The 25241-nt window shown below is 36.9% G+C and overlaps 3 protein-coding genes across 3 annotated transcripts; 2 read left to right on the top strand and 1 right to left on the bottom strand.

Moving 5' to 3' along the window:
* Positions 1-1557: 1557 nt before the first annotated feature.
* On the top strand, positions 1558-9070 carry LOC122843225 (formyl peptide receptor 2-like). The gene is made up of 3 exons (XM_044137820.1): positions 1558-1618; positions 6426-6606; positions 7106-9070. Exons 2-3 carry the CDS (start codon positions 6433-6435, stop codon positions 7976-7978), a joined length of 1047 nt encoding a protein of 348 aa, XP_043993755.1. The 5' UTR covers positions 1558-1618; positions 6426-6432; the 3' UTR covers positions 7979-9070.
* Positions 9071-10139: 1069 nt separating this feature from the next.
* Positions 10140-12936, top strand: LOC122843224 (C3a anaphylatoxin chemotactic receptor-like). Its single transcript, XM_044137819.1, has 3 exons — positions 10140-10237; positions 11268-11439; positions 11789-12936. The coding sequence occupies exons 2-3, from the start codon at positions 11275-11277 to the stop codon at positions 12584-12586; spliced, it is 963 nt and encodes a 320-aa protein (XP_043993754.1). The 5' UTR covers positions 10140-10237; positions 11268-11274; the 3' UTR covers positions 12587-12936.
* Positions 12937-14738: 1802 nt separating this feature from the next.
* On the bottom strand, positions 14739-20218 carry LOC122844036 (chitin synthase chs-2-like). The gene is made up of 18 exons (XM_044139240.1): positions 20177-20218; positions 19432-19599; positions 19131-19305; positions 18950-19051; positions 18696-18837; positions 18411-18611; positions 18106-18221; positions 17655-17823; positions 17375-17554; positions 17017-17295; positions 16764-16944; positions 16645-16679; positions 16502-16566; positions 15731-15841; positions 15439-15650; positions 15283-15355; positions 14928-15019; positions 14739-14772 (listed from the first exon to the last, which is right to left on the bottom strand). Exons 1-18 carry the CDS (start codon positions 20203-20205, stop codon positions 14739-14741), a joined length of 2364 nt encoding a protein of 787 aa, XP_043995175.1. The 5' UTR covers positions 20206-20218.
* Between the last annotated feature and the right edge of the window lie 5023 nt (positions 20219-25241).

Here is a 25241-nt window from a genome sequence, read left to right as displayed (position 1 = left end):
AAAATTAACTTTGCTGCGCCCTACTGGTTGAAAGTTGAATCGCATATTCGCCCTTTAGTGAACATTTCTCCTGTTGTTGTTTGGAAATCTGATAAGCCTGCAAGGTAATTATTCTGTAACACCATTGTATGTCATTTTACCATTATGTTTTCTTTTAAACTGTTATGTGTGAAATAATTATATTATTGCAATTCTGCAACTCAGACTCACGTTGGAGTTTCTTCCATCCTTCCCAGTTGTCAGTTAGAGTGTTCTAGAAAAGGCTCTGTCATCTTTGTTAATATGTAAATGTTTTATGGAGTAGTAAGTAGGAAGTAGCTGCATGTTTTATGAATGAATTTCATCAGAAGTCCATCTTCATCCTCAATCTAATTCTTTACTTCCTTTTCACAATGTTTTTAAAAGCCAGAGATCTTCCTGTTTACCAAAAACAGCAGTATAGACTTTAATGTTGTTTAATTGCTTTGTGTCTGCAACATTCTTCATGAGTTCATGATCCCCTGCTGTTGAAATGACCCAATAACCTCAGGAAGCAGTAAGTAGGATGTAGCTGCAGTTTCAACATTAGTAGGAACCAGCAAAAAAGAAAAGAGAGGATATATAATAAAACATTTTTATATTTTATGGTAATAAAGGAACATTTGAAAAGAGTTATTGGTAAAATTCGACATTTAATGTTCAATATACCATATTGGAAAGTGAATAAAATAAAAGCTTTGCTGCTCTCTGCTGGTTGAAAGGTGCCATGATGTGGAAATCTTTGCTGTTTTATTTATAAATGTGTGAGACTTGTTCTGTAGCACTGCGTTTTCTCGTTCTACTGTTGTTTGTCATGATTAAACTATTTTGTAGGTCCCTCTATAGTAATACGTTTCCATCATTTCCAGACACAATGTTTTACCTTAGCTATCTTTTTTTTAAACGAGGAAACATTTAATAGTGTTGTACTCTTCTTTGTCAGTTTATATCTTTCCTTTCCTTCCCTTTCCTTTCCTGTTCTCTTCTTTCCTAAGGAGGTTATTAAATCCACATGTGATCACAATTTGGACAATGTGTCTGCTAAAGTCAGATTTTTACAACTGTCCTTATCTTAATAATATTGCATTTCTCATATGATGGAAACCTAATTTACATGTACACAGAAAACAGGAAATTAAATGAGACAAATTTGTGAACAAACATCAAAACAGTCAAGATTGTGTTTTGAGGGTTTAATTGAAACATTAAAAAATTAACTCTGCTAAAACAACACTTGGCTTTTGACTTGGAAACAGCTGTTAAGAACTCTAGCACTATGAACTTAATTTAATTTAATTATATTCGGGACAAGAACATTTAGTTCAGAGTGAGATGCGCAAGGCAAAGAGAAGCAGTCTGAAAGGTGAAGTGGCAGATATGATATAAGAGAGAGAAGTGACTCTGCATCTGTTTGAATTAGAGAGAGAGAGACAGAGAGAGAGAGAGGAAGGCAGAGAGACAGAGATAGACAGACAAGCAAGATGTTTTTAGCAATAAAACCACTTACAGGAACAGTGACGTTCTTGCATGGGTTTCATTTCTGCCTGTATTTCCCCCTGAAGCAGTTGGCACAGCAGTCACAGCTGCTTATATTCTGCAGGTAAGAGTTTTTCATCAGATTCCATTTCTTTTACATGTATGTTGTGAGACATTCTCATTTCTGCTTGATGATACTACAATATTTTTGAGTGTTCTTGATATTTTTTTGTTGAGCTGATCCTTTTAGTTTTCCCATGGTTCAATGTGCAGAAGTGGTTCTTGGGTTTTATTTATGTGTTTGTGCTTCGCTTGGAGGAGCAAAAGCACTTACAAGAATAATATAAAACACGTCAACAGGTGAAAAGTCAAACAAACCCATCAACTTTGCAATGATACAAATATGTTTCTTAAAAGCTAGTAGGCTTGTTTCGTGTGAAGTAATTTCATTATAGTCATTGTGAGGGTGGCTGTGGAGTAGAAGGTAGAAACTCTAAAAGTTTAGCTCTGCTTTGTCCAAATTTAGAGGATGTAGTTAAAAAAAAACCCCACTGTTTTCCAAACGTTGCTCTGTAGACGGAGCCATAGAGCAACGACTCGTTGGTGCATTTATGAAAATAAACTGATCTGTAAAAGAGCCATTAAAGTTAAACGATTCCAATTTCTAAGTAGCGCAAATTTCCATAAAACGGACATCTGCATCTTCCTTGATGTAACATAAATTGGCATTACTGGCTCATCACTGTCACTAATTGGTTTTGCATTGAACTTGTTAACAAGATTTGCCTCAGACTTTATCTATAAACTATTTAACCAATCAACAATTTGTAAACTGTGTCTGTGACACTTGTATGCCAAACCCTTGTAGAGGAGTTTGGTTTAGATCTTTTGATTAAATAAAGTGCATTTTCTAATGTGATTGTATCAATTTTTCAGAATTTAACATAATTTAAAGTACATTTGTACATTTAGAGGAAAAATTTGCTGTGACAGACAACAACAGGGCAGAACCCAGTTTGAGGTTTGTTCTTGTTAAAGAAGCAGGAAGGCTTTTATGGGATGAGCTCATTTCTTTGTTTCACCACCACAGTCATTGTGATCATTGATAATTGGGCAACTGATTTCTATTCTATTTATTTCTGTATATAAATTTTGTTTAAGAACACCCTCATTTTTCCATTTTTTTATTTTTATTTATTGCAGTATAAGTCCTTCAAGTCCACTGAATAGCTTGAAATGGTACAATAGTAGTGAACTGCCAGAGGTTTAAAATAAGGTTAGGTTAACCCAAACTGATAATGTGCATTTCAGAATTATAAAACAAGATCTTTTTCAATTAATACCAAATTGGTTAACAATTTAAAGCTCTTCTGAACCAATGCATGGTTGATAAAACCTTGAAAGTTGGTGCTACTGATTCCAACAGGTGTTTGAAATTTTCTGGATTATTTACAACCTTTTGTGTGCAGAAAATCAAAGTCAGAACACACTGTGGTGCCATTTTCTTTAGAAAAGTATTCTACCAAAAATACTGTTGCTACAGAAAAGGCATTTTTGTTAAGAGAAGAGGGCAGACCATTATAACACTTATAAATGTAGGTCTTTCCTAAAGAGAAATTGTAAATAAGGTCAAGGTGTCAGTTTACTTCACCATCAAAAGGTACTGAGAAACTTGGGCAAACTCTGACAGGAGGAAGTCTAACAGAAACTAAGCCGCAACTCAGTCAGAGAACAAGTTCCTGAGAGTTAATAGTTTTTGTGGTAAGCAGGTCACAAGCCATCAGCCATAAGCATAGCCTGCAGTAATTGTGCTCAGAAAGATTCAGTTTGAGCTGTGAAGAGAAAACTTTGAGCTTCAGGTGTTTTGGGACAAGTTCCAACAAGAAAGCTATTGCTAAAAAGTCAGCATAAGTCTGGTTCATGAAACACTGATACCAGACTCCTGAAGATAGGAAGAAGGTATTATGAAGTGATGAATCAAAATCAGAAATATTTAATCCATTACACAAGATATCTGTCTACTGCTGAATCAATGAATGGATCATCTGTCAAGCATGGAGGAGAAAGTGTGGTGGTTTGGGGCTCTTTAACTTGATCCAGAGTAGGTAACCTGAACCAAAATGGCTACCACAGCATTCTGCAGAAACACCCGAAACAAAAGTCCCTGAGACTTACAATTTGGTTAAACAAGTAGAGCAAGACAGAAATTATGTGCAGTAAGTTAACGTGAGTAAGAATAGAGATGGATAGTAACTAACAAATTAGTAACCATGTATTTTTAGAATAGTAGAAGAGCATGCTGAATACCTGATGAATGGATAAAATGAAAAACAGAAAAAGACATTTGGAAGGTTGGTAAATACAAATGTGCAAAACATTAATAAGGACAAAGTGGTGGCGCTGTGGACAAGAGGAGATGTTAAGATCTCAAGGAAGTAGAGCAGCAAATCCGCTATCAGACTGTTGAGTGCAGTCCTCTATGGTTAAAGGTCACCTGCGAAATGGAGGAGTATAATATTACCAAATTTTAGCAAACGAGATTAACTTGAATGTCATACTAAGAAGAGAGTTGATAACCTTTGAGTGATTCATTTCTAAAAAAAAGTACCAAAGCTTTGCTTTGACTCTTGATGTGTCGGTGCAATATAAAGTTCTCCTTTCATGACAACTAATCTTCCTAATATGTCTTCCAGATCTTCTAAGCTTCCTGTTGAGCTTCTGCAGCTTTCTTATCAGATTCAACATCGAAACAAATGTCTGTTTACGACCCTGACGCTCTCAAACATCCCCACGTTTCATTGAAAGAGAGACCGTTCTAAGAAAAAAACGGATGTCTGATGATGATCTGCCCTGTCAGCTGAAACAATACATGACCATGTCATTTGGGTTATACTCTTATTACAGTCATTTTTTATCTCTTTTGTATTCAAATATATATGTCTGCAGTTTTATTTCTGCCCCATTTAATGGATTTACATTGTGCCATTTTTTAACAGTTTATTACCTTGGAGAACAAAGATTTGCATAACTGTAAAGTGAATGGAAACTGAGATAGAGAGGTGTTGTGAAAGTTTGGTGACTTGGGTTAGCTAAAATGCAAAAAAGCATGAGCAGAAGCTTATGAGTTTATATTAAAATAGAATAGACCGGTATTAGACTGATGAATCAAGTCAGACCCAGTGAAAAGATTTTATTAGATTTTTGGTTTTTGTGGCTGTTTTCTCACTTTACAAAGTATTGTACCAGAATAAATGTATTGTGCAAAATAGCTGCCTGGCAGTGCTGAGTTTCCTTTAGTATTCGATGATACTTTTTCCTCTGGGAAATGCTGAAAATGAACGCAGAAACCCCACAAATTTTTAGGAAAAATTCAGAGACTGTTATGATACATACTGATTAAAATGTATATGATACATCAGTGACAAAGCAGCCAGAAAAGCATCTATGGAAATGCCCAAGTGTTGAATACAGTATTGATATAGGATCATGATTGCCATCACACTGAAGAACCACTTATGGTTCTGCAACTGCTGTCTCTGTCCTGGATTTTCCTTAAATTAATATGAAATTTAAATATAAGTGAACTGTTATTTCTTACAGTTTTCAGTATTTAAAACATTGTTTGATGTACATTTTGCTTTATAGCTACTATTAGAATAACTTTTTTACTTCTTTCTTCTTTTTTTTATCAATGTTTACCAAATTATTTCCATTCCCTTCCCATAAATGAGAGTAATTATCTATAAAGACTGATATAATCTGTCCTGCGTATGAGGATCAGTGGAGTAGCTGCATGTAGCACTTGCGTTTCATAAATATGAATGTTAACTCTTTCTATCTTGTCACAGATGTGTACCAACGTCATTTTTCTGTAATATGACATAATGAAGTTACATAGCATGTGAGTCTGTCTGCTCATGACCCCATTAACGGCTCTGTTGTGCCCAGATTGTGTTTTCTTATCTGTGGCTAAAGGAAACTGTAGAGTTATTGTAGTTTCATACTAATTTCCTCTTCTGAGTAAAGATGTTTTACTTCTGCACACTATATAAACCCAACACGCTCACCAGCACTTTGTTCAGATGGTAACATATTTTTTCATCTGACAAACTTATTGCAGATAAAATTTGAATTTGTTTCAGATTAATTTCTGCATGTAATTGGAGTGGACTGTATGTATTAAGCAAGAATACCACTTTATTATCCTTACAAACACTTTTGTTGGAGAACTGACAAAGAAATGTTTAAAATGTTCCCTTTAATCCTCCTGCGTATCTATTTATTTACTCAGATGTGCTCCAGGGTCGCCACCAGACAGTGCACACTCATTTTATTGTCAGATGATGAAATATCAGAGTTCATGTGATGCCTCTCTGACGGTCACTCACACCCTAACTTGTGACATTTTGTTTAAGATAAGTTGCACGTCTGTGGAGGTTTACTCCCATTGCATGAACTCAGCATTCTCAATTAGATTGACCAACATGGTTCCTTCCGTAAATTAAAAAATCTGTATTGAAAATGAAAGTCCAGTTTAACTAAACAATTGTTACATTCAATATGTGTTTAAAGCCAGGATTGTTTTAACAAAGTTTTCTGTAAATCTCTTGAATTTTGACCTGAAAATGGATTTACATTATTGAAGAAAATAAAATATGGCAGTATATTTTACCTGGTAGATCTACACAAGTACTTTCTCTGTTTTCTGTGAATCAGAGCTGCATGGCCTGAAAACAGACAATTCCTAATCAACAAAATAATTATCTTCCATTTAAACACCAGTAAATATCTCATAACAATTTTTGAGGTTTGACAAATGCATTTTATCAAATGCCTCAACCAATTTGATTTGACTCCTGATTCCTCTTTCTATGCTTCAATGCCAACTACTGAAAAGAAAACTAAATCTTCTTATAATGTTTATTTTTCAGCGGCACAATGTCCAACTCCTCTTTACCTCCCTGGACTCTCAAGTCCTCCAAGGATGACCACACAAATGTGGATGTTGGAGCCATAATGGAAAATATCAGCATTGTCCTCTACACAATGACCGTCGTGTTTGGGATCACAGGAAACTCTTTGGTGATCTGGGTGGCTGGATTCAAACTCAAGGTAGATGCACAGTTTCTGATGTTCAATATTCTTGTTTGTCTCTCTCCTCTTATCTGGAACAAACTTCCAAGACTATTGAAACACTGAACTAATTTAAAATCCAAGCAAAAACCCCACCTGCTTCGAGCTGACTTTGATTAGTAGTAGGTGGAATATGGGTCAACATATTTGATGTGTATATGCTGATAGCATTTGACAAAATGTAATGTTACTTGTTTCATAACTGGTGAATATATGATGTTTTTATTCTGTAATTACCTTGTTGAAATGCGCAAATAAACATGACTTGACTTCTCTGTAAATTTACAAAGGCTTGCATTCTTGTAAATAATTACAAATATGACTTAAAAAGTATATATGCCATATATCATCCATCTGGCAAAGTAAAGATTATATTTCTTGATGAAAGATATTTAATAACTAGTCGAGAAAATGGTGAAATTTGTATTAAAGAGTTGAATTATTACCCATTTAATGTTTTTATTCACTTTCATTGCAGCCAAAAATTACCAATGTGTGGCTGGTGAATCTGGCGATAGCCGACCTCGTCTTCTCCATCACAAGAGTTATCTCCCTGATCAAGAAGCTCTTCTTCGACGATTGGCCCTTCGGACGATTTATCTGCAAGTTCAACGGCTTCTTTAAATACGCCAACATGTTCTGCTCCGTCTTCCTGTTGGCTGTGATCAGTTTGGACAGGATGCTCTGTGTGTGGAGACCCATTTTTACAAAGCGACGGCGTACCCTGTGTGCTGCCAGGGTGGTGGCAGTTTGTGTCTGGATCACAGCCATCCTCCTCAGTAGTCCCTTCTTCATCTATCGCCAAGTCTACCTGGGAGAAAACAACATGAGCAAATGTTCTTTGAAGGTGAAGGAGTCGAAGGAGGGAGACAACACCACCAAACTTGCTCTGTATTTAAACAGGTTCCTGTGTGGCTTTGTTTTCCCTTTCTTGATCATTCTTATCTGTTACATCATGGCTGCCATCGGCCTCCGACGCACTCGCCTTGTAGGAAAGACACGCCCCCTGCGTATCCTGGCATCGCTGGTCATTGCATTCTTCTTGTGCTGGGGTCCTTACCACTGTCTGCTCCTGGTGAAGATGGTGGATAAAAAGAATGCAGTGCTGAAAATCTGGCAGCCTTTGGCCAATGGCTTTGCGTACTTTAACAGCTGTGTGAACCCGCTGCTGTACTTCTGCATGGGGCTGGATGTGAAGAGCCGATTCAGGCAGAGCCTGATGGGCATTTACAGAAAAGCTTTGGCTGACGACGTAGAAGGACCGACTTCTCAGTCTAACGACCGCTCTCTGGATGAAAGCTGCGTGTCAAAATACAGTGCTAATGTGTTGGCAGAAAGGACTCGAGTTTAAGTCCCTCCTGTTGGTCACCAGGCGTTGGCTCCCAGAAGATGATTCATGCAATTTAGATGTGGATTATACAGTAGTTATGGAAAATAGTCAACATGTTTCAATATGGCACTGAAAGCTGCAGGTTTTCACAGTTTTATTTTTGTGTGTGTGTTTTGTTTTGGGGTTTTTTTGTGAACCAGTTGACATGATGAACATTCATCTTTTACAAAGAATACTCATAACAATTTGTTATCTTTGTGCACATGGTACATTTGGGACAACATGTGATGTTACTGTATGATAACCTTTTGCAAAGTTAACTACCACAAATCTATTTTTAAAAAGCATATGTTTTTTGTAAACAGTACAAAGAAGTCCAAAATGTGCTTCTTAACTAGATTAGTACATTATGTCAGATATTTTTTGCATATTGTATGTTGAAGTTACCTACTGCTAAATTTAAAGAAAAATACTGACTTTACCAAGAGTTTTAGTGAATTTAACTCAAATTTTCCTGAAAATGTGGTTTGAGTTGTTTCATTTGTGAAAAGTGGAACGGTTCTTTCTGGAGGAGTATAAATATAAAACCAAAAGAGAAGGAAGTGAAACTATTTCAGGAAAGCCAGTATTAGTCATAACTCTGTCTGTTTTTATAGAAGTCAGATTGAACAGATGATCTGAAACTGTACAGAAAATCAGAGGCTTTTTGAAAGAAACACTTTGTTTTTCAGCTCATTTCTTTTGGTTGGCTCTTTAAATTGTGCATTAAAGAATTTCAGATATTATTTATTTCAATCTAGACAGATGTAAGTACTGGAAGTGGGATGGTCTTATGAACACCAAACTGGAGTCATGAATCTTGTTATCCACTCCTAGCAACAAGCTCATAAAGCAATGATGCACAATTCAATGTGCAGAGTACTTACACATCACTGGGAGACGGAGGAGACTGTTTATCGTGAACATATTCATGTTCTTTCTACAGCACCGTGCTGGTGCATTGTGCAGTTTGAAATTACAATATGTAAAACATGAAAGCTCTATTTTATTTCTGTAACTTTTTCAATCATCAAATTATATGATGTGAATATAAAATAAAGTATTTAAACTGTTTTTTTTTCAGAATATTTTATTCTAGATGTGATGTTTTGCTAAATGACCACTTTTAATTTATTCTTTGACCAATAATCTATATTTTATGTCATTTCAATGAATGAAATGATTGTAATTACACTAGTTGTTTTGGTTAAATCCCTTGAAATGCTCATTTCAGAAACTTGTTTTATATGATGAAGGTCAATCATATATTGATCAGTCAAATTTATGGTTCAGCTATTTCTTCAAAATGACAGATCAAATCAACAGCTGCATTACTGCAGATAAAATGCATCCATCTACCCAACTCTGACTCTATCTGGGGATATGGGTGCCATTTTCTTTTTTCTAGTTGTCACATTGTTTACCTAATACCTTATATACAAACAAAAGGCATACTGATAACTCAAAGCTCTTAATACTAGAGCCACATTCAACTATTTGCTTTCACACTGATATGCACATCGCTTGGTAAATTGGAGTTAAGTCTCTTCTCCTAAGGCACATAGTCATGTCACAGCAGGAAACTGAAACTGAACTGAAATTCTTCTACTTGCAGGACTACTTTGTCACTGAACCACAGTTCACCCAATTAATATTAGTGATTAATCTGATCTATTTTCAAAACAATAAAAAGTAGCTAAAAGTAGCTGTTTTTGCATTTTAAATTAAACATACATAATTTTAAATTAAAGTATGTTTAATTTAAAGTGCAAAACAAGATTAGTGTTTTTTACACTAATCTTTGCTTTTTGTTAAAATTGGCAAGTGGAGAAAAAGTTTGAAAGGTTTGACCTACTAACCTACTGCAGTGCATTATATTTGGTAGCTTCCAACAGATGAGAAAATGCTTATTTTAGACATCAGAGATTTGGTGCCAAAGACTTAAATGAATCTAATAATTACTTGAATCTTTCTCTAAAATTTGGAAAAATGACTTTATGGCATCTATAATTTGTGTGTTGGCCAACAGCACTTTAAGAACCGTCGGGGCATGTAAGAACCTTCCTTCAGACAAGTCACTACAAGAAAGATTTACAAGAAAGATTTCCTTAAAATTCCACTGAGACGAAAACTCACCCAGAATGATTCAGAGTCACCAGCAGAAGAGTCAGCTGCAGTTCATTTCACAGGTGCACTGCTTTGGCTTAAGACAAGACATTGTTCTACAAGAGAGGTTCACAGGTATAGTTAACTTCATTCTAAACTTAAACTAATCTTTGCTTTTTGTTGGGACAAACGCATAATAATGGAACTGGCTATAGATCTATGCTTTCAAAGTACAGTCTCCATATTCAGAGATTTATGTACTATATATATATATCACTTTCACACTTTTAAGATCAAAAGATCAACATCTACATAAAAAAAAGTTGATGTATCCACAGAAATATAGATATTGATCTTTGTTGATGTTGGTGTTTCACCAGCTGTTTTTTAATGCTTGTTTTTATGTGTGCATTTAATTTTGGGGAATTGTATAAAATGAGACTCGATGGTTGAACAATCTAAACGACATTAAAATACAAGCAATGAAACATAAGAATTGTGTGCCATGTAAACAATGTCGATGTAGTATCTTACAAAAACATGACACGTAACTGTTGAGACCAGGACTGAGTGAGGCTGTGTTTGGCTCTCGATGTCACAGGCAGGTAACAACTAGAACAAAAATGTGTCTCCTTTCCTTTTTTCGATGATTTTTCACTAGGTTCTTCTAGTAACAATCTGGAAGCCTGTTTTTGAACTTTTGGAGCTGTATAGAATCTTTTTCACGTTTCTTGTCAGACATAACAGAGTGACTGACTATTTGCACATCTGGTACTCCCCTCGAATTTCCTGGAAAAAGAAGCTGTTCTAGGAAAATCATGAAAAAAAACAAAAACGTCTGTGATTCATTTTGACTGTAACCCAACATGGAGTTATAAAGTTTTGACTTGTGAACAGCTACCAGTTCATAAATTTTGTGTTGGACTTGCTTTCTGAAATACAGCTTTGAAAAACCTTTGTTTTTTACACAATAACACATTGTGTCCTGTGTGTCTCCATGTTGCCCTGTGATTGACCCTACCTTAAAACAAATGGATAGAAAGTAGCTTGTGCACATCAAGGAAAACTTTTAAATGTTTTTAAGACAAAGACTCCAAATTGTATATATTCTCTTTTCATACACAATGATAAAATATTTGAATATGTTGTGTTCTGTCTTTCGCAGCAGCATAATGTTTTCCAACAGCTCACTGCCTCCTAGCAGTAAGAATGATCCCAACAATATGGTTACTGAAGCCATTATGGAAACCATAAAAACCGTCCTCGTTACACTGACCGTGGTGTTTGGGATCACAGGGAACTCTGTGGTGATCTGGGTTGCAGGATTCAAGCTCAAGGTAAAATACATCAACACGCATTTAGATTTGTCAATTTCATCGTAGTTGTAGTTATTTCAGGACTGACTGAATCAAATGTGCAGAAAACAGATTGTGGAATATCATTTATCGAACATGAGTGATGAACCAATATATTTTTAGCTGATAAATAAACACTACTGAAAAAGTGTCATTAGTTTTTTCTTTGTCTTTTTTTGGATTGTATGACAAAACAAATACAGAAATTATTTTTTTTTTAGAAAATGGTGCCTAATGTTTATACTTGTTTATTGTTCTGGTTCAATTTTAATGGTTTTTTCTTCTCTTCTGCTCTCTCCCTTTTATTTCTCTATCTGGTTTTTATATGCAGCAGAAAGTTATCAATGTGTGGCTGGTGAACCTGGCGATAGCCGACTTCATCTTCTGCATTACACGTGTTTTCTCCCTGATCAAGAAACTCTTCTTTGACCACTGGCCCTTTGGAGAATTTCTCTGCAGGTTTCATGGCTTCTTTAAATACGCCAACATGTTCTGCTCCGTCTTCCTGTTGGCTGTGATCAGTTTGGACAGGATGCTCTGTGTGTGGAGGCCCTTCTTTGCAAAGCAACATCGTACCCTGTGTGCTGCCAGGGTGGTGGCAGTTTGTGTCTGGATCGCAGCCATCCTCCTCAGTAGTCCCTTCTTGTTCTACAGCCACTTCCAGCTGGGAGAAAACAACAAGAGCAAATGTTCTTTGGAGACAAAGAAGGGAGACAACACCACCAAAGTTGCTCTGTACTTAAACAGGTTCCTGTGTGGCTTTGTTTTCCCTTTCTTGATCATTCTTATCTGTTACATCCTGACTGCCATCGGTATCCGACGCACTCGCCTTGTAGGAAAGACACGCCCCCTGCGTATCCTGGCATCGCTGGTCATTGCATTCTTCTTGTGCTGGGGTCCTTACCACTGTCTGCTCCTGGTGAAGATGGTGGATAAAGAGAATGCAGTGCTGAAAATCTGGCAGCCTTTGGCCAATGGCTTTGCCTACTTTAACAGCTGCGTGAACCCGCTGCTGTACTTCTGCATGGGGCTGGATGTGAAGCCGGAGCTGCGATGGAGTCTAATAGGAATTTGTAAGAAAGCTCTGACTGATGATAGTGAAGAACAGGTGATCCAGTCAGATGACTGAAAAAGCATTGCATCAAAATAAAACTTTGTGTTTGGAGAAAAAACAGAAGTTAAAGTTTCTTTTTGGTTTGAAATGTAAAATATTTGTGTCAGATGGAGTTGCACAACATATTCAATTCAACTAAGCATCTCACTTTTTTTTTTTTTACCAAAACAAGTACTTTCTGTTGTTTTTTTGTGTGTGTGCTTGTGATTTACAATGAAGGGAGAAAGTCAAAGTGTCTGTTTATGAAAGAATGAAAAAGCAGAAGGAAGTGAAAGTTTTCAAGGAAGTCCAGTAATATTTATGATTCAGTAAGTTTTGACAAAGATCAAGAGGAACAAATAAAATGAAGTTGTATGGAAAGTGAACTGCTGTTTTTGTGTTTTTCTAAGATTTGCCTTCATACAGTCACTGCAGCATAACATGATGAATGACGTCTCATCATGTTACGCTGCAGGAGAATACTGATGCATTGTGAAACAGTAGAATATGTAACTTAAAGTTTTGTTTTGTTGATCTGCTGTTAGTTTCTGTAATTTGTTCAAACAGACAAACACATTATTTTGTAAATACAAAAAAGACTTGAATTGTCTATTTCTGCCAATTTTACTACAAACATTAATAAAAAAAAATGCTGTCCACATAGCCACTTTTTTTCAGATAAAAAATCATTGCAAAGGTTAAGTAAACTTTTTGGTGAATTTGAAAAGATCATCCATGCCTTCATTACATCCCAACTGGACCTTTGCAATAATTTTATTTTAACATTGTCACCAATTGGCCAACTGTAGATGAAAACAAGGAGGCATTGTAGGGCTGTCAGATTCTGTCTCTTAAATGGTTTTGAATCAGATGAATGTTTTGTTTCTGCAGAGATAAATGACTCCTGATCAATCAATCAATCAAACTTTATTTGTATAGCACATTTCAGCAGCAAGGCATTTCAAAGTGCTTTACATCAAATCAAACACAAAAATACAATGCAACATAGAATCAACAATAAAAACACAACATAGTCAGATTCCGTCAATAAATTTGCAATTGATTACGTTTCAAATACAACTCTAAACAAGTGGGTTTTTAGTTGAGATTTAAAGGAAGTCAGTGTTTCAGCTGTTTTACAGTTTTCTGGAAGTTTGTTCCAGATTTTTGGTGCATAGATGCTAAATGCTGCTTCTCCTCGTTTGGTTCTGGTTCTGGGGATGCAGAGCAGACCAGAACCAGAAGACCTGAGAGTTCTGGAAGGTTGATACAACAGCAGCAAATCTTTAATGTATTGTGGTGCTAAACCATTCAGTGATTTATAAACTAACAACAGTATTTTAAAGTCTATTCTTTGAGCTACAGGGAGCCAGTGGAGGGACTTTAAAACTGGTGTTATGTGCTCTATCTTCCTGGTTTTAGTGAGAACACGAGCAGCAGCATTCTGGATCAGCTGCAGCTGTTTGATTGATTTGTTGGACAGACCTGTGAAGACGCCGTTACAATAATCAATACGACTGAAGATAAACTCATGGATGAGTTTCTCTAGATCTGGCTGAGACATTAGTCCTTTAATCCTGGAAATGTTCTTCAGGTGATAGAAGGCCATCTTTGTGACTGTCTTTACGTGGCTCTGAATGTTCAGGTCAGAGTCCATCACTACTCCCAGGTTTCTGGCCTGATCGCTGGTTTTTAGTTGTAATAACTGAAGCTGTGCACTGACTCTAGATCTATAGCTCTAGATCGTTCCTCTTTAGGTCCAAAAATAATAACCTCAGTTTTGTTTTTGTTCAGCTGGAGGAAGTTTTGGCACATCCACACATTTATCTGTTCTAAGCATCTGTTCAGTGATTGGATGGGTTCTGAATCACCTGGTGACATCGTAATGTAGAGCTGTGTGTCATCTGCATAGTTATGGTAGCTAATATTATTTCCTGTTATAACCTGAGCTAGTGGGAGCATTCCAAGTAGGAATTTATATTTGTCAATGAAAACAAAACTACCTTGTCCAGCAGATTCATTCACGTAAGCAAATTCATTCTCACCATGACGTTCCAATAATTAGGAACTGTGAAAACTTACTGACTTATCTCTTTGTTTCTTTGTCTTGGACTATTTAGCAATAGTGCATAAATGCTTTTGCCACTGCTCTACCCCTGCAGGGAGATGGATGTATCATAGAGTTTCTTCAATGGGCAGAAACAGAGATCTTTTTGTTTTTACTCATGAGACGTCAAATAAAAAACACATATAGGAGAATTTATTCAAGTTAAGTAAGTACATTCATTAAATACATTACATTCAATAAATTATGTTAATTTAAACAAAGTCCTCTTGAATATTTTGAATGTTCAGGTTTGAATTGTAGAATTCAGACTCCCAGTCTTGTGATGACAGGTTTTCCTGGGTCGCGTAGTTTAGGTCTGTATTGTAGGCCGACTCATCATTAGAATCTGCAGTGGAGTCCACCTGCAGAGAAATTATTAAGTCATTACTTGATAAAAATGCAGCCAGAACAATATGATTTTAATAATGCTGCAGTGCTAAATCTGATTTCAGATTCATGTTATTAATCTTTGCAGCATTTTACAGTAAGTCTCAACAGAAGCAAATACTGATCATTAATACTACTAAAAGCAATACCAGTTGTGGTGTCAAAACTGGCGATATTTTATATAAGAAATAAAAACAGTAATTAAGAATACTTTAGTATCAACAGAAGTAGTCGGTACCTCATTATCTGCAGATTTCTGTTTTTTGGGCTCTGTTTCCAAAAACGCTATGTAGTGAATGAGGGTTGAGACTCTAAAACAACAGAAACAATCATGTCACATTTTCAACCCCAAGCATTAAAAACATTGTGGAGAAGAGGACATTTGAGGGCTCACCTGTGGCGCAGCATGCCAATGAACTGAAGCAAAACTGAAATAGCAAATCCCAGAATGAACATGAGGCTCATGGGTTCGATTTGGATCGTCCCCCCGGTTTCCTGCAGGTTGAGGCCAACAATATTGATCTTGAGGGAGAAGACATCAAAGACCTGGAAGATGAACGCTGCCATCAGCCACAGGGCGTTCAAGAAGAAGAAGGAAAAGTTGACCTAGGTTGGGAGATAAATCCAAAGTTAGACTAAAACAAAGTGAAGTTTACTGCAACATCATTTCAGTAGTTGGTGTTTACCTTGTTTCTCAGCTCTTTTAAGTCATTTTTGGTCTTTTCTTGCTTTTCCTTGTCATTTTTCACAGGTTCGAGGTATTTTTTGATGAGCTCATTCCAGAAGTTTTCCTCATCCTGCAATGATCCAAAAAACAAACAAAAAGCAATGGATAAGTAAAATGAGAGGAAGTCAAAGTATATTTACATTTATAAATAAATGTTAGTATAAATTCCTGGTGCCCCTCTTTGAGGGCAGTATCACTAATACTGAAACCCCAACACACTTCTGAACCATTTCAAAAGGCCGGATCATAAATAGGAAATAATCTTTGACCATCCTTCTTTGCACAATCTCTCTTTGTCTTCCAGAGTCCTGGGTCTTTATGGGTTGTCTTTTCTTCAGATCAGTTAACCAGTTTTCTATAGTAAATATGCATAAAATTAGTTTAATTTTGTAAATGTTGGGCTGGGAGAAGTGGCTGGTGGACCTTTCATGACCTTTATTAACCTCACAAGCAAAGATTTTTGCTGCACAAATCAACACAAACAACTGACACAAAATTCATTTTATTTGAAGAAGGTGTTGGGGGGTGAATTTCACTCATATATTTTGGAGAAGGAACAAACTGATGCCAAATAAAGAAATTCTAAATGTGCAATTGTTAGGTGGGTAGCATCACAATTTGGTTTAAGATATTTGTAAGCCACTGTGGGATTTATGATATTGGGTCTTTAGATAGTGACAGCTCTACTTTAGATAAAAAATAAAAAAATAAAAAATAAAAACATTTGCACCCTTTCCAGAAAATGTTCCTGCAGCTGTATGTCATTGGACAAACTTTCCAGTTCATTTGTCCAACCTGAAGAACAGAACACAAAAGAACATTTCAAAACTTGCCAAGTTCTGGGATAAAATACACAAATTCCTCTGAACTCACATTTAGCTGGACAGTCAAAACCAGTCTTCATTTGCCTAAAATAAATCAAGAATAAAGTAGTAACATCTATTGATGTGATGAAAACTTTGTAATTGTTTCCACCTGTGTTTAGAACCTACATTTGTTCCTTTTCTGAGACGTCGTTAGCTGCAGTGTCTTGGGTTTGAGGTTCAGGCACAGACTCAGGCATCAGATTCTCCTGAGGCTGAGCATTTATCAGAGGCTGAGTATCCTCTGATATCGGAAGGGATTTTTTACAACATTTCATCCATGACAAGAATCTCTGGAAGATGCTCTTAGCTGCAAAGAGGAAAAGGTTTAGTTTTTGTCGGAAAAAAAAGTTTTATGTAGCTCTACCTTTTTTTGTTCTACCTTTATTTGTTTTTGCTTGCAGGGCGGAGACTGCTGTCGGTGCATCATCTGCAGTCGGTTTTGTTTCTCTGGTTCCCCATGAGACACTGTTCATGTTGACCATGGAGTAGATGGTGAGCAGGAGGTAGGCACTTGGGATGCAGATGATGTAGAGTAATCCATAGAACAGCAAAGGAAGTTCTTGAGGATGCAGCAGTGCAGTGACAATGTAAATGATGGACATGGCCACGACGAAAATGCTGCTGGGTGTCAGAATGGTCTTTACCTTCACCATTGAGGCTGGTGCAAAAAATAACACATATTTAAAAAATAGCAACATGATTTAAATACATTAGTTAGAAATGTCTTTTATATTTACCAATAATGGATATTGCTACCACCACCATGAGGAACGCATATATAACACTAAGAATCCCTGCAAGAGAGATCTGAGTGTCTGTCTTGAGTTTAAAGCAAAGACCCAAATAAATGGCAGGAGGTATCACAGCTATGACCAGAGCAGCAGCAGAAGGTATTTCAAAGATGAAGGACAGACTACCTGGAGGAGAAAACAGGCTGGAACATTTTTGTGTAACTGCTCTCACCTTTGCATTTATTTAGTCATTTTTACATTAACAGAGACAGACTCAGATACTGACCTGCAACCATGAGGCAGATGGTGGATGGAGCAAGAATGGTAGAAATCATGCCAAACAGCTGGTAGAACATGAACAGTTTGGACATGGATAAGTTCCTTTTGGAGACAATGTTGGTTGAGCCCAGCAGATCCACAATGTTTGCCATTGTGGAAGGCCCCCATCGTTTGCGCTAAAAAAATAACAATAACCAGAACTCAAACCTTTTCACGCGTCTAATAAACACTCGCCAACACTAGGAGACAAAGTCATTTGCAAGGCAGAAGTGAGCCTGCAGCAATCTGAATCCAAAATAAATATTCAGATGGAATCAGATGACATCAATTGCAAAAAAAGGAAAAAACAATATGATTAATCAATATTATGAGGGTGGTGGTAGCACTTTGTGTGATCAGGCTTTATTATTGTGTTGTTACAGATTTGGTAAAAACGCTTTTGTCCCTCTTGCGCTCACCTGGTTATAAAGCTCCTTGAAGTTTTCTGGTGCGTTGGTGTAGGCATCAGATGCTGCATTGTATTCCACTCTCCACCCTTGTTTCAAAAGCAGAGTGCACAGCCAGCGGTCCTCACCTACAATTAAAAGAAAACTAATATAGGGCAACTTCCCCCTGAAAGGTATCTAAAACAAATCCAAAAGTATCAGAGAGAATGTACATACTTTGATGAATTTTAACATTATGCAATGGAGGTTTATCTAAACCAAGGTTTAATTATTAACTTCAGAAAACTGAAAATGGATTTTTATACAGCACCTATTACCTTGGTCATATTGGATGTAGTGGCTGGGCTCTGTGGAGTTGGTTGAATATTTCTTCATCACATTGTCATCCATTAGTGCCTCTGCTCTGAACAGACTGAAGCAGCCGGGGCTGCAGAGAACTGAGCCAAAGACATGCTCAGCTGTCTTCTGCAGCCAGTGACTGATGGCGTACTCAAACTTCTGGAACCAAACAGCAGGACCTGTGCAGAGGTGTTCAATACTTTCCTTGTTGCTCTGTCTGCAGTGCCACAAATGAAGAATGATACATTTTCATCTGTGCCAACCTGATCCAGTGGGGTGAATTCTGCCACATGCTGCACCAACACGGGGATACATTTTCAGACGATCGATGAGAAGCATCACAGCAGCTGGTTGGAAGTCTGTGTCCCCATCCAAAGCCAAGATGTAGGTGTTGTGTTTCTCTTTCTGAAAGAAGCAAAAGTATGGTTTCTCAAGTCATTGTGTGATGGTCAGTATTTGCAGTTTACATTAACGTTTGAGAAAGTCAGAAATGTTCAGAAAAGATGCATCATCTCACCTGGATCTTTCTCTTAAGATGCTTTTCATGTTGTCCTTCCTGCCAGTATCTGTAATACTTGGTCATCAGTTTCCAACCGAGGAGATAGTAAAGATACATTACCTGTAAATTACTAAAGATCGGTTAGCAAAGCATTTGTTTCCTACTGAGACATTGATGTCATCAATAAGATATTCTCTACCTGAGACCATCTCTTTTTGTTCCGAATTTTCTGTTTGTCTTTGAAGTGAACTACAATGTTATTCCCATGAGGCATTTCAACAACAAGACGAGCTCCATAAGGTGTCTTTATGATTGCCTGATCAGGAGTTTGCTGCTGCACCTCAAAGAATGTTTTATCAAGGTTCTTGAAAATGCTGGTGACAAAGAATGAATTGCATCAAAATTGAAATAATTCATAATGAAAATCTGCCTGTGGTCATAAATCTAGTTTTGACGTCTGAGAAATGCAACATCATCATGTCTTTCAACTTGGTTCTTACCCATAAACATCTGCAATAATCTTCACAAGGTCCTTTGCATATGTGTTCAGATGACGGTGCTGACTTCCTGTAACATTTGTGAAAGCATCATCAAAGTAGATATGGGCTTCAAAGTTGAAATCATCAAAATGCAGCTGAGTCAAACTCTTTGGTCTGTATTGGTCCAGTCTTTAGTGATGAAACACATAAGGAGAACATGTAAAAAAGTCCATTATTATAAAAGTAAGAAGGAGGATATTAAGAGCATATCCTTCTTGAAAAATAAATTACTAATGTCTAAGCATAGTTTACTTGAAATTAATCAATCATTTAAGGCCTTTCACTAATATTTAATATTAGTTAGTCATTTAAAAAGACAAACACTGGAAATCAGCTCACATGACATCAACGATTTTTCCTCATCACAATTTTGACTCACTGTTAGTCTGACCTCTAGTGTTCATATATATATATATATAAACCTCAGGTAAAGTTAGGAGAAATGGATTACTACTGACTGAGAAATCCTGGATGTAAGCTGCTGAAGTTACTTCCCATAATGTTGCTTGAATTAGTCCGATAAGGATCTGTAACTCCTCTTGTGGATTTTAGCTGCATCCCTGCACTGACACATCTGAATCAAAAAGCTGAGTTGCCTCCTTAGCATACAAACAGGTTCTAGAGTCATAATGATATAGTTATTTGATTCATTTGTTTTGAAAGAGAGACATATCTAAAAGAATTAAAAGCATGGTTGAAAACTCACCTGAAAACTGAGATCATGATATTCATCATCTCCTCGTAGGTCTCAAGCCACATGGTTGCACAGAGATAAACCATCGCAGGGATCTTGCCTTCTCTAAAACTTGATATAACATTTGCATGTTTAAAATTATCTTCTGTCCAAGTAGCTTTAATTTCACAAGAACTTTGCACCATTTGCAAAAATCTAAAACTAATGCTTGGAAGGCAATTCAAAGAAGCAAAGGTTGCGTAGGAAACAAAAAACACAAAACTCACCATCTCCTTCTGTTTTTACACTGAATGTGGAAGCGTGTGTTTAGTAGTAAGGACTGCTCAATAAGAGCTCCCTCGTAGAGCCTCCTCACAAACAGGTCTTGAGTCTTCTGGATGCGGCAGGTGTTTAGGTTCCAAATATGGATAGTGGCCAATACAAGTCCAATCCACCATAATACTCCTGCACCTGGTAGGAAAATAAGACAACTACTAACCTCTGGAAAAGCTAAGAAACCAGACCAAGTATATTTTAGCACTAAATACCAAGACTGAATTTCATTCAGAACAAAACATACACACAAAGCAGAGTTACTGATAGGTGTGCAAAGGAATTTGATTCTGGTTCAATGCAGATTTCATGTATCTTGGGCCAGTTTACTGACTTTAAACTTAACTAAACAAAATAAATAAAAAATTCATTAAACAATTTACTTGCAGCAAATAGGCAAAAAACTCTTACCTGTCAATAGGCCAAAATGCGGTGTCATGAACATGTTCAAGGTGCAGAGAGTTTGCGTGACGTCCAAAACCAGATGTTGGAACAGGTTACCACTTTGATTTCTGACATTTACAGCTTCAGCGCAGTAACTTGTGAAGTTGATGTTTGAGTTGTAGTCTTTGTAATAAATAATGACAGGAGCAATAAACAGCACCATCACAGCCAGTGAAGCCATGTACAAAGGCACGATGAAGCATCGGCGTACAGCATGCATCTTACAGGCTGCCAAAGCAAACCAATGGCAGAGCGCGGAGGAGATCAGCTGGACCCCAATGATGATGGCTACAATTCTTGTTTCCCTGCTTGGAATGGAGGTCACAATGTCCCAGTCCATCTTGGCCAGAGGAACAAAGGCACCAAGCACACAGGCAGTGACCACAATCCTCAGTACGCTGGACATGATGTGCAGCATGTTCTGACTCTTGATCAAGTCTTCATACAGATTTTTCAGGAAGTTGGATTTGCTATTCACACAGATCACCCTGAAGTAATTCTCCCACCAGTTGAAAGACACCAAGATTGACCCACCAACAGCAAGACCCACCCAGATGGCTGTCTTCACATCAGTGGGGTCTTTCAAAATGTACAGGACCAGGAACAAACAGTAACCAACAACCATAAACACAGAGGCCATGATGGAAGGCAGCAGGAAGATGTTCATCCTTTTGGCAGTGCACTGAGTAACTGCTTGCAGGAATGCAGAGAGGACAGCTACACTGTTTAGGATGGTCACGTTGGTTACAATGTCCAAGTGAGGCATTGCTACAATGGTAAGCACTGCTAACCCCACAGAAACTATAAACTCGAAGAAGAAAACCTGTAGAGAAAAGAATGGACAGATAATTCAACTAAATAACAAAAACAAAGCTCTTAATTGTTTTTGGCATCAGTTGGAGATCAGATCCAGGTATCTTACCAGGGCTACAGATGCTTTTCTTGGCAACTTAGTTGATTTGTAACATGCTTTCCAGATGCTTTTGACCAGCAGAAGGACATGAGGTGCAATGAGAGAGCAGCCAATACACAGCAGTGTGAGAGGTTTCTGCTCTGCTTGGAGGGTCTTTGTATCTTCATGGGACAAAGTGATGAGGAGAAGGAAAGAACCCTGGAAATTAAGCAAATCATGTAAAACCACTGGCACCGCAAATGTTGAGACTTCACATTTGCCTCTTCAAAACCAAGCTAAACAATAAAAAAGGTAGTGTAAAATTTTACTAAATATCTTTTATTTCACTTGTATTTTTTGGTTGAAATGGGATCAATGAATGTATACTGCTCTACAGAAAAGCCTCAAACATATTACAGGCGTTTCACAGTCTTTTCTACTTCCAGGTTTTAAAAAGTATTTGTTTCATCTGTTTAGCATAAAAAGTCATATAGAAATAGCTTACCTTACTGCATATCGCCAGTCCAAAGATAATGATAGCTACTGCAAACAAAGAGATGATATTTACAAGCTTAAGCAGCTTCCAGGGTGTGTGCTCGTCTTCAATGGTAGGGACCTCCCGACAGGTGTCCCAAGGTCTTCTAAATTACAGCACAAAAAGCCACAGTTTGGGGAAGGAGGATGGTTACAAGAAGGAATTATTTAGAATCAAACTGTTCTTTATGGATTAACATTTCTGCTCTTGCACGTTTAGATCAATCTTTAACATGAAATATAAATTATTATTAACATAGAGGTTATTGAGGTCAGTTTTCTTCCTTTTTCACCTTGGAATTTAATAAATACTTATTGAGGACTCTTAATGTTTTATCTTAATAAAGATAAAATAAACTTTTAATAATGCATTACTTACTTGAGCTCTCTTCTCCTCTTGATGTCCTCCTCCATTGTAGGTCCAGTAATGCTCTCTGATTTTCTCTCTCATCCTTATAATCTTTTTACCTGCATGATTCATGAGCCCTTTCAGTCCTGCTCCCTCCCCTCCATGCCTGCAGACACATAGCAGGCAGGTTGCCAACGTAGGTCAAAGAAATTACAAAAAGCAAACAATATTGTCATCAGATATTGTAAACCAGAAAAAAACTAGACTGAGCGATGAAACTTAAAAAAATGCTTTTCAGGAATAATCTAAATATACAGTTAAAGACAAATTTACATACGCATGACATTATGTCACTCATAATAGAATTTTATTGTGATTTTAGGCTTTTAATATTTTGTTTGAGTGGTTAATTTTTCTATTGTGCAGAACCAAGGCTCTTACTCAAAACTCAAGCTGCACTGAAAAAAGACCTATAATAATAATAATAATAATAATAATAATAATAATAATAATAATAATAATAATAATAATAATAATAATAATAATAATAATAATAATAATTATATGCCCAGTGGCGCAGTTGGTAGAGCTGTTGCCTTGCAGCAAGAAGGTCCTGGGTTCGATTCCCGGCCCGGGGTCTTTCTGCATGGAGTTTGCATGTTCTCCCTGTGCATGGTGGGTTCTCTCCGGGTTCTCCGGCTTCCTCCCACAGTCCAAAAACATGACTGTTAGGTTAATTGGTTTCTCTAAATTCTCCCTAGGTGTGAGTGTGTGTGTGAATGGTTGTTTGTCTTGTATGTCTCTGTGTTGCCCTGCGACAGACTGGCGACCTGTCCAGGGTGACCCCGCCTCTCGCCCGGAACGCAGCTGGAGAGGAACCAGCAACCCTCCTGACCCCATTAGGGAAGAAGGGTGTATAGAAAATGGATGGATGGATGGATGGATGGATAATAATAATAATAATAATAATAATAATAATAATAATAAAGATACCCTTTGTGATTTCTATCATAATAGACAAAACTTGTTAGATAAGTACAGGGATCCTAAAATCGGACATTGATTTTAAAGTAGGTCTTGTTACATCACAAGACATTATTACAGCATAGTTATTGTTTGACAATATTATCTAATTCTCCATTCATAAGGGAGAGACATGTTTGCCACGCCAAGGGAGGGGTTCAAAAAGAAAATGTTTCCTTCTTCCTCCTTTCTAAAGCTCTCACGAATCTCTCATGCAGAAACCTTTTTAGCGCTACCTGCTTCTGAAAATTTAATATTGGTTCAGATATACAGTTACAAATCTGAAATGCACTTTCACCCCTCTTGAATAGTGAATTGTTTGTGCTTCTCTTTTACAAGGGGGAAATCACAATATGCTCAATTATTAAAAAATAAAATCTGAATCCTGTGCACAGAATGCATTTACCTTATACATAAGCTGGGTGCTGTGTTTGACTGGTTATTTCTGTTTTGTAGCAATTCTTCTCAGCTCTTTGCCAAGTCTGTTTTTTTTTCCACGTAAGTTATCCTGCGTCATGGGACAATTTGACCGGTCAAATTGTCCAAAGATGCAGAGACAATTTGAGCACTATCAAATTGTCCCATGATATTGTCCCGTATCATGGGAAAGTCTCTGACATATGAAACCTGCTCTTTATTTTGGAGCTGGTACACAAACTGCCCAAAGCTCAGGGGACTGTTGCTTGCTTGGCTCAGACAGCAACTGACCACATGTAGCAGGGTCCATTTTCACAGTCGCTCCTAATCAGAGAAATAACTGTAAGCACATTGGATGCCAGGAGTTTAAGAGTTAACAGAAGATAAAGCTGTTAGCCTGGAAGAAAAGATTTAGCAAGTTTTTCATGGATATGACAAACACACTCCAATCTCCCATTCATCCAAGAAACACACTTTCTTCACAAACATGGTCTTGTTTATTATTAAATAAACAGAAACTTTCTATGTCATAAAATCATTGGCATGAAGCAATATTTAAACAAAAAAAAAATTAAAGCAACGCAAAAATGTTTCTTGCTTTTTAGCTTTTTAGTGCTACTTTAAAACAATACAACTGTTCTGAGGATTGTTTAAAAAAAAAAAGAAGAAGCTAAATTATGGAACAGAAACTTTCAGTTTTATTTCCAAGGTTAATTATTTGAAATCATAAATTCACATTATTTTTGCAGTACACCGTATATGGTCAGTGGAGTGTGTGGAAAGTATTTCTGTCATCTCAGCAATTTTGTTTTCCAAAAAGCAACAAGAGACATGTCCAACACAGATGTCGACAACAGGAAATACATATTGTAAACAATGTGTACACTTTCCGGATCTCACAAAACAATTTGAAAACAATAAACATAATTTTACATTTGCATTTTTAGCAAAACAGTTTTTGAGTTAACACCTATATGTATTCAAGTAGTGAATACATATAGGTGAGCCAACCAGATTTTACAGGTTTTTCCCAAGAAAGAACCTCCTTGAATAGCTTAAGGCAGTAATAACACTGTAGTAATATTGTACTTTCGAGATTAATTCAT

The sequence above is a fragment of the Gambusia affinis genome, linkage group LG14 (genome assembly GCF_019740435.1).
Source record: "Gambusia affinis linkage group LG14, SWU_Gaff_1.0, whole genome shotgun sequence".
NCBI lineage: Eukaryota > Metazoa > Chordata > Actinopteri > Cyprinodontiformes > Poeciliidae > Gambusia > Gambusia affinis.
This window is presented reverse-complemented; position numbering and strand designations above follow the sequence as displayed.

What these genes read in the sequence shown, in the direction of transcription:
- LOC122843225 (XM_044137820.1), top strand. Translation starts at nt 6,433, where the DNA reads ATGTCCAACTCCTCTTTACCTCCCTGGACTCTCAAGTCCTCCAAGGAT. An exon ending in TGGCTGGATTCAAACTCAAG is followed by an intron (nt 6,607 to 7,105) that starts GTAGATGCACAG and finishes CTTTCATTGCAG; the next exon opens with CCAAAAATTACCAATGTGTG.
- LOC122843224 (XM_044137819.1), top strand. Translation starts at nt 11,275, where the DNA reads ATGTTTTCCAACAGCTCACTGCCTCCTAGCAGTAAGAATGATCCCAAC. An exon ending in TTGCAGGATTCAAGCTCAAG is followed by an intron (nt 11,440 to 11,788) that starts GTAAAATACATC and finishes TTTTATATGCAG; the next exon opens with CAGAAAGTTATCAATGTGTG.
- LOC122844036 (XM_044139240.1), bottom strand. Translation starts at nt 20,205, where the DNA reads ATGATGAATATCATGATCTCAGTTTTCAG. An exon ending in ATCATGATCTCAGTTTTCAG is followed by an intron (nt 19,600 to 20,176) that starts GTGAGTTTTCAA and finishes TCATCACTAAAG; the next exon opens with ACTGGACCAATACAGACCAA. An exon ending in GTCTCAGAAAAGGAACAAAT is followed by an intron (nt 16,680 to 16,763) that starts GTAGGTTCTAAA and finishes GATTTATTTTAG; the next exon opens with GCAAATGAAGACTGGTTTTG.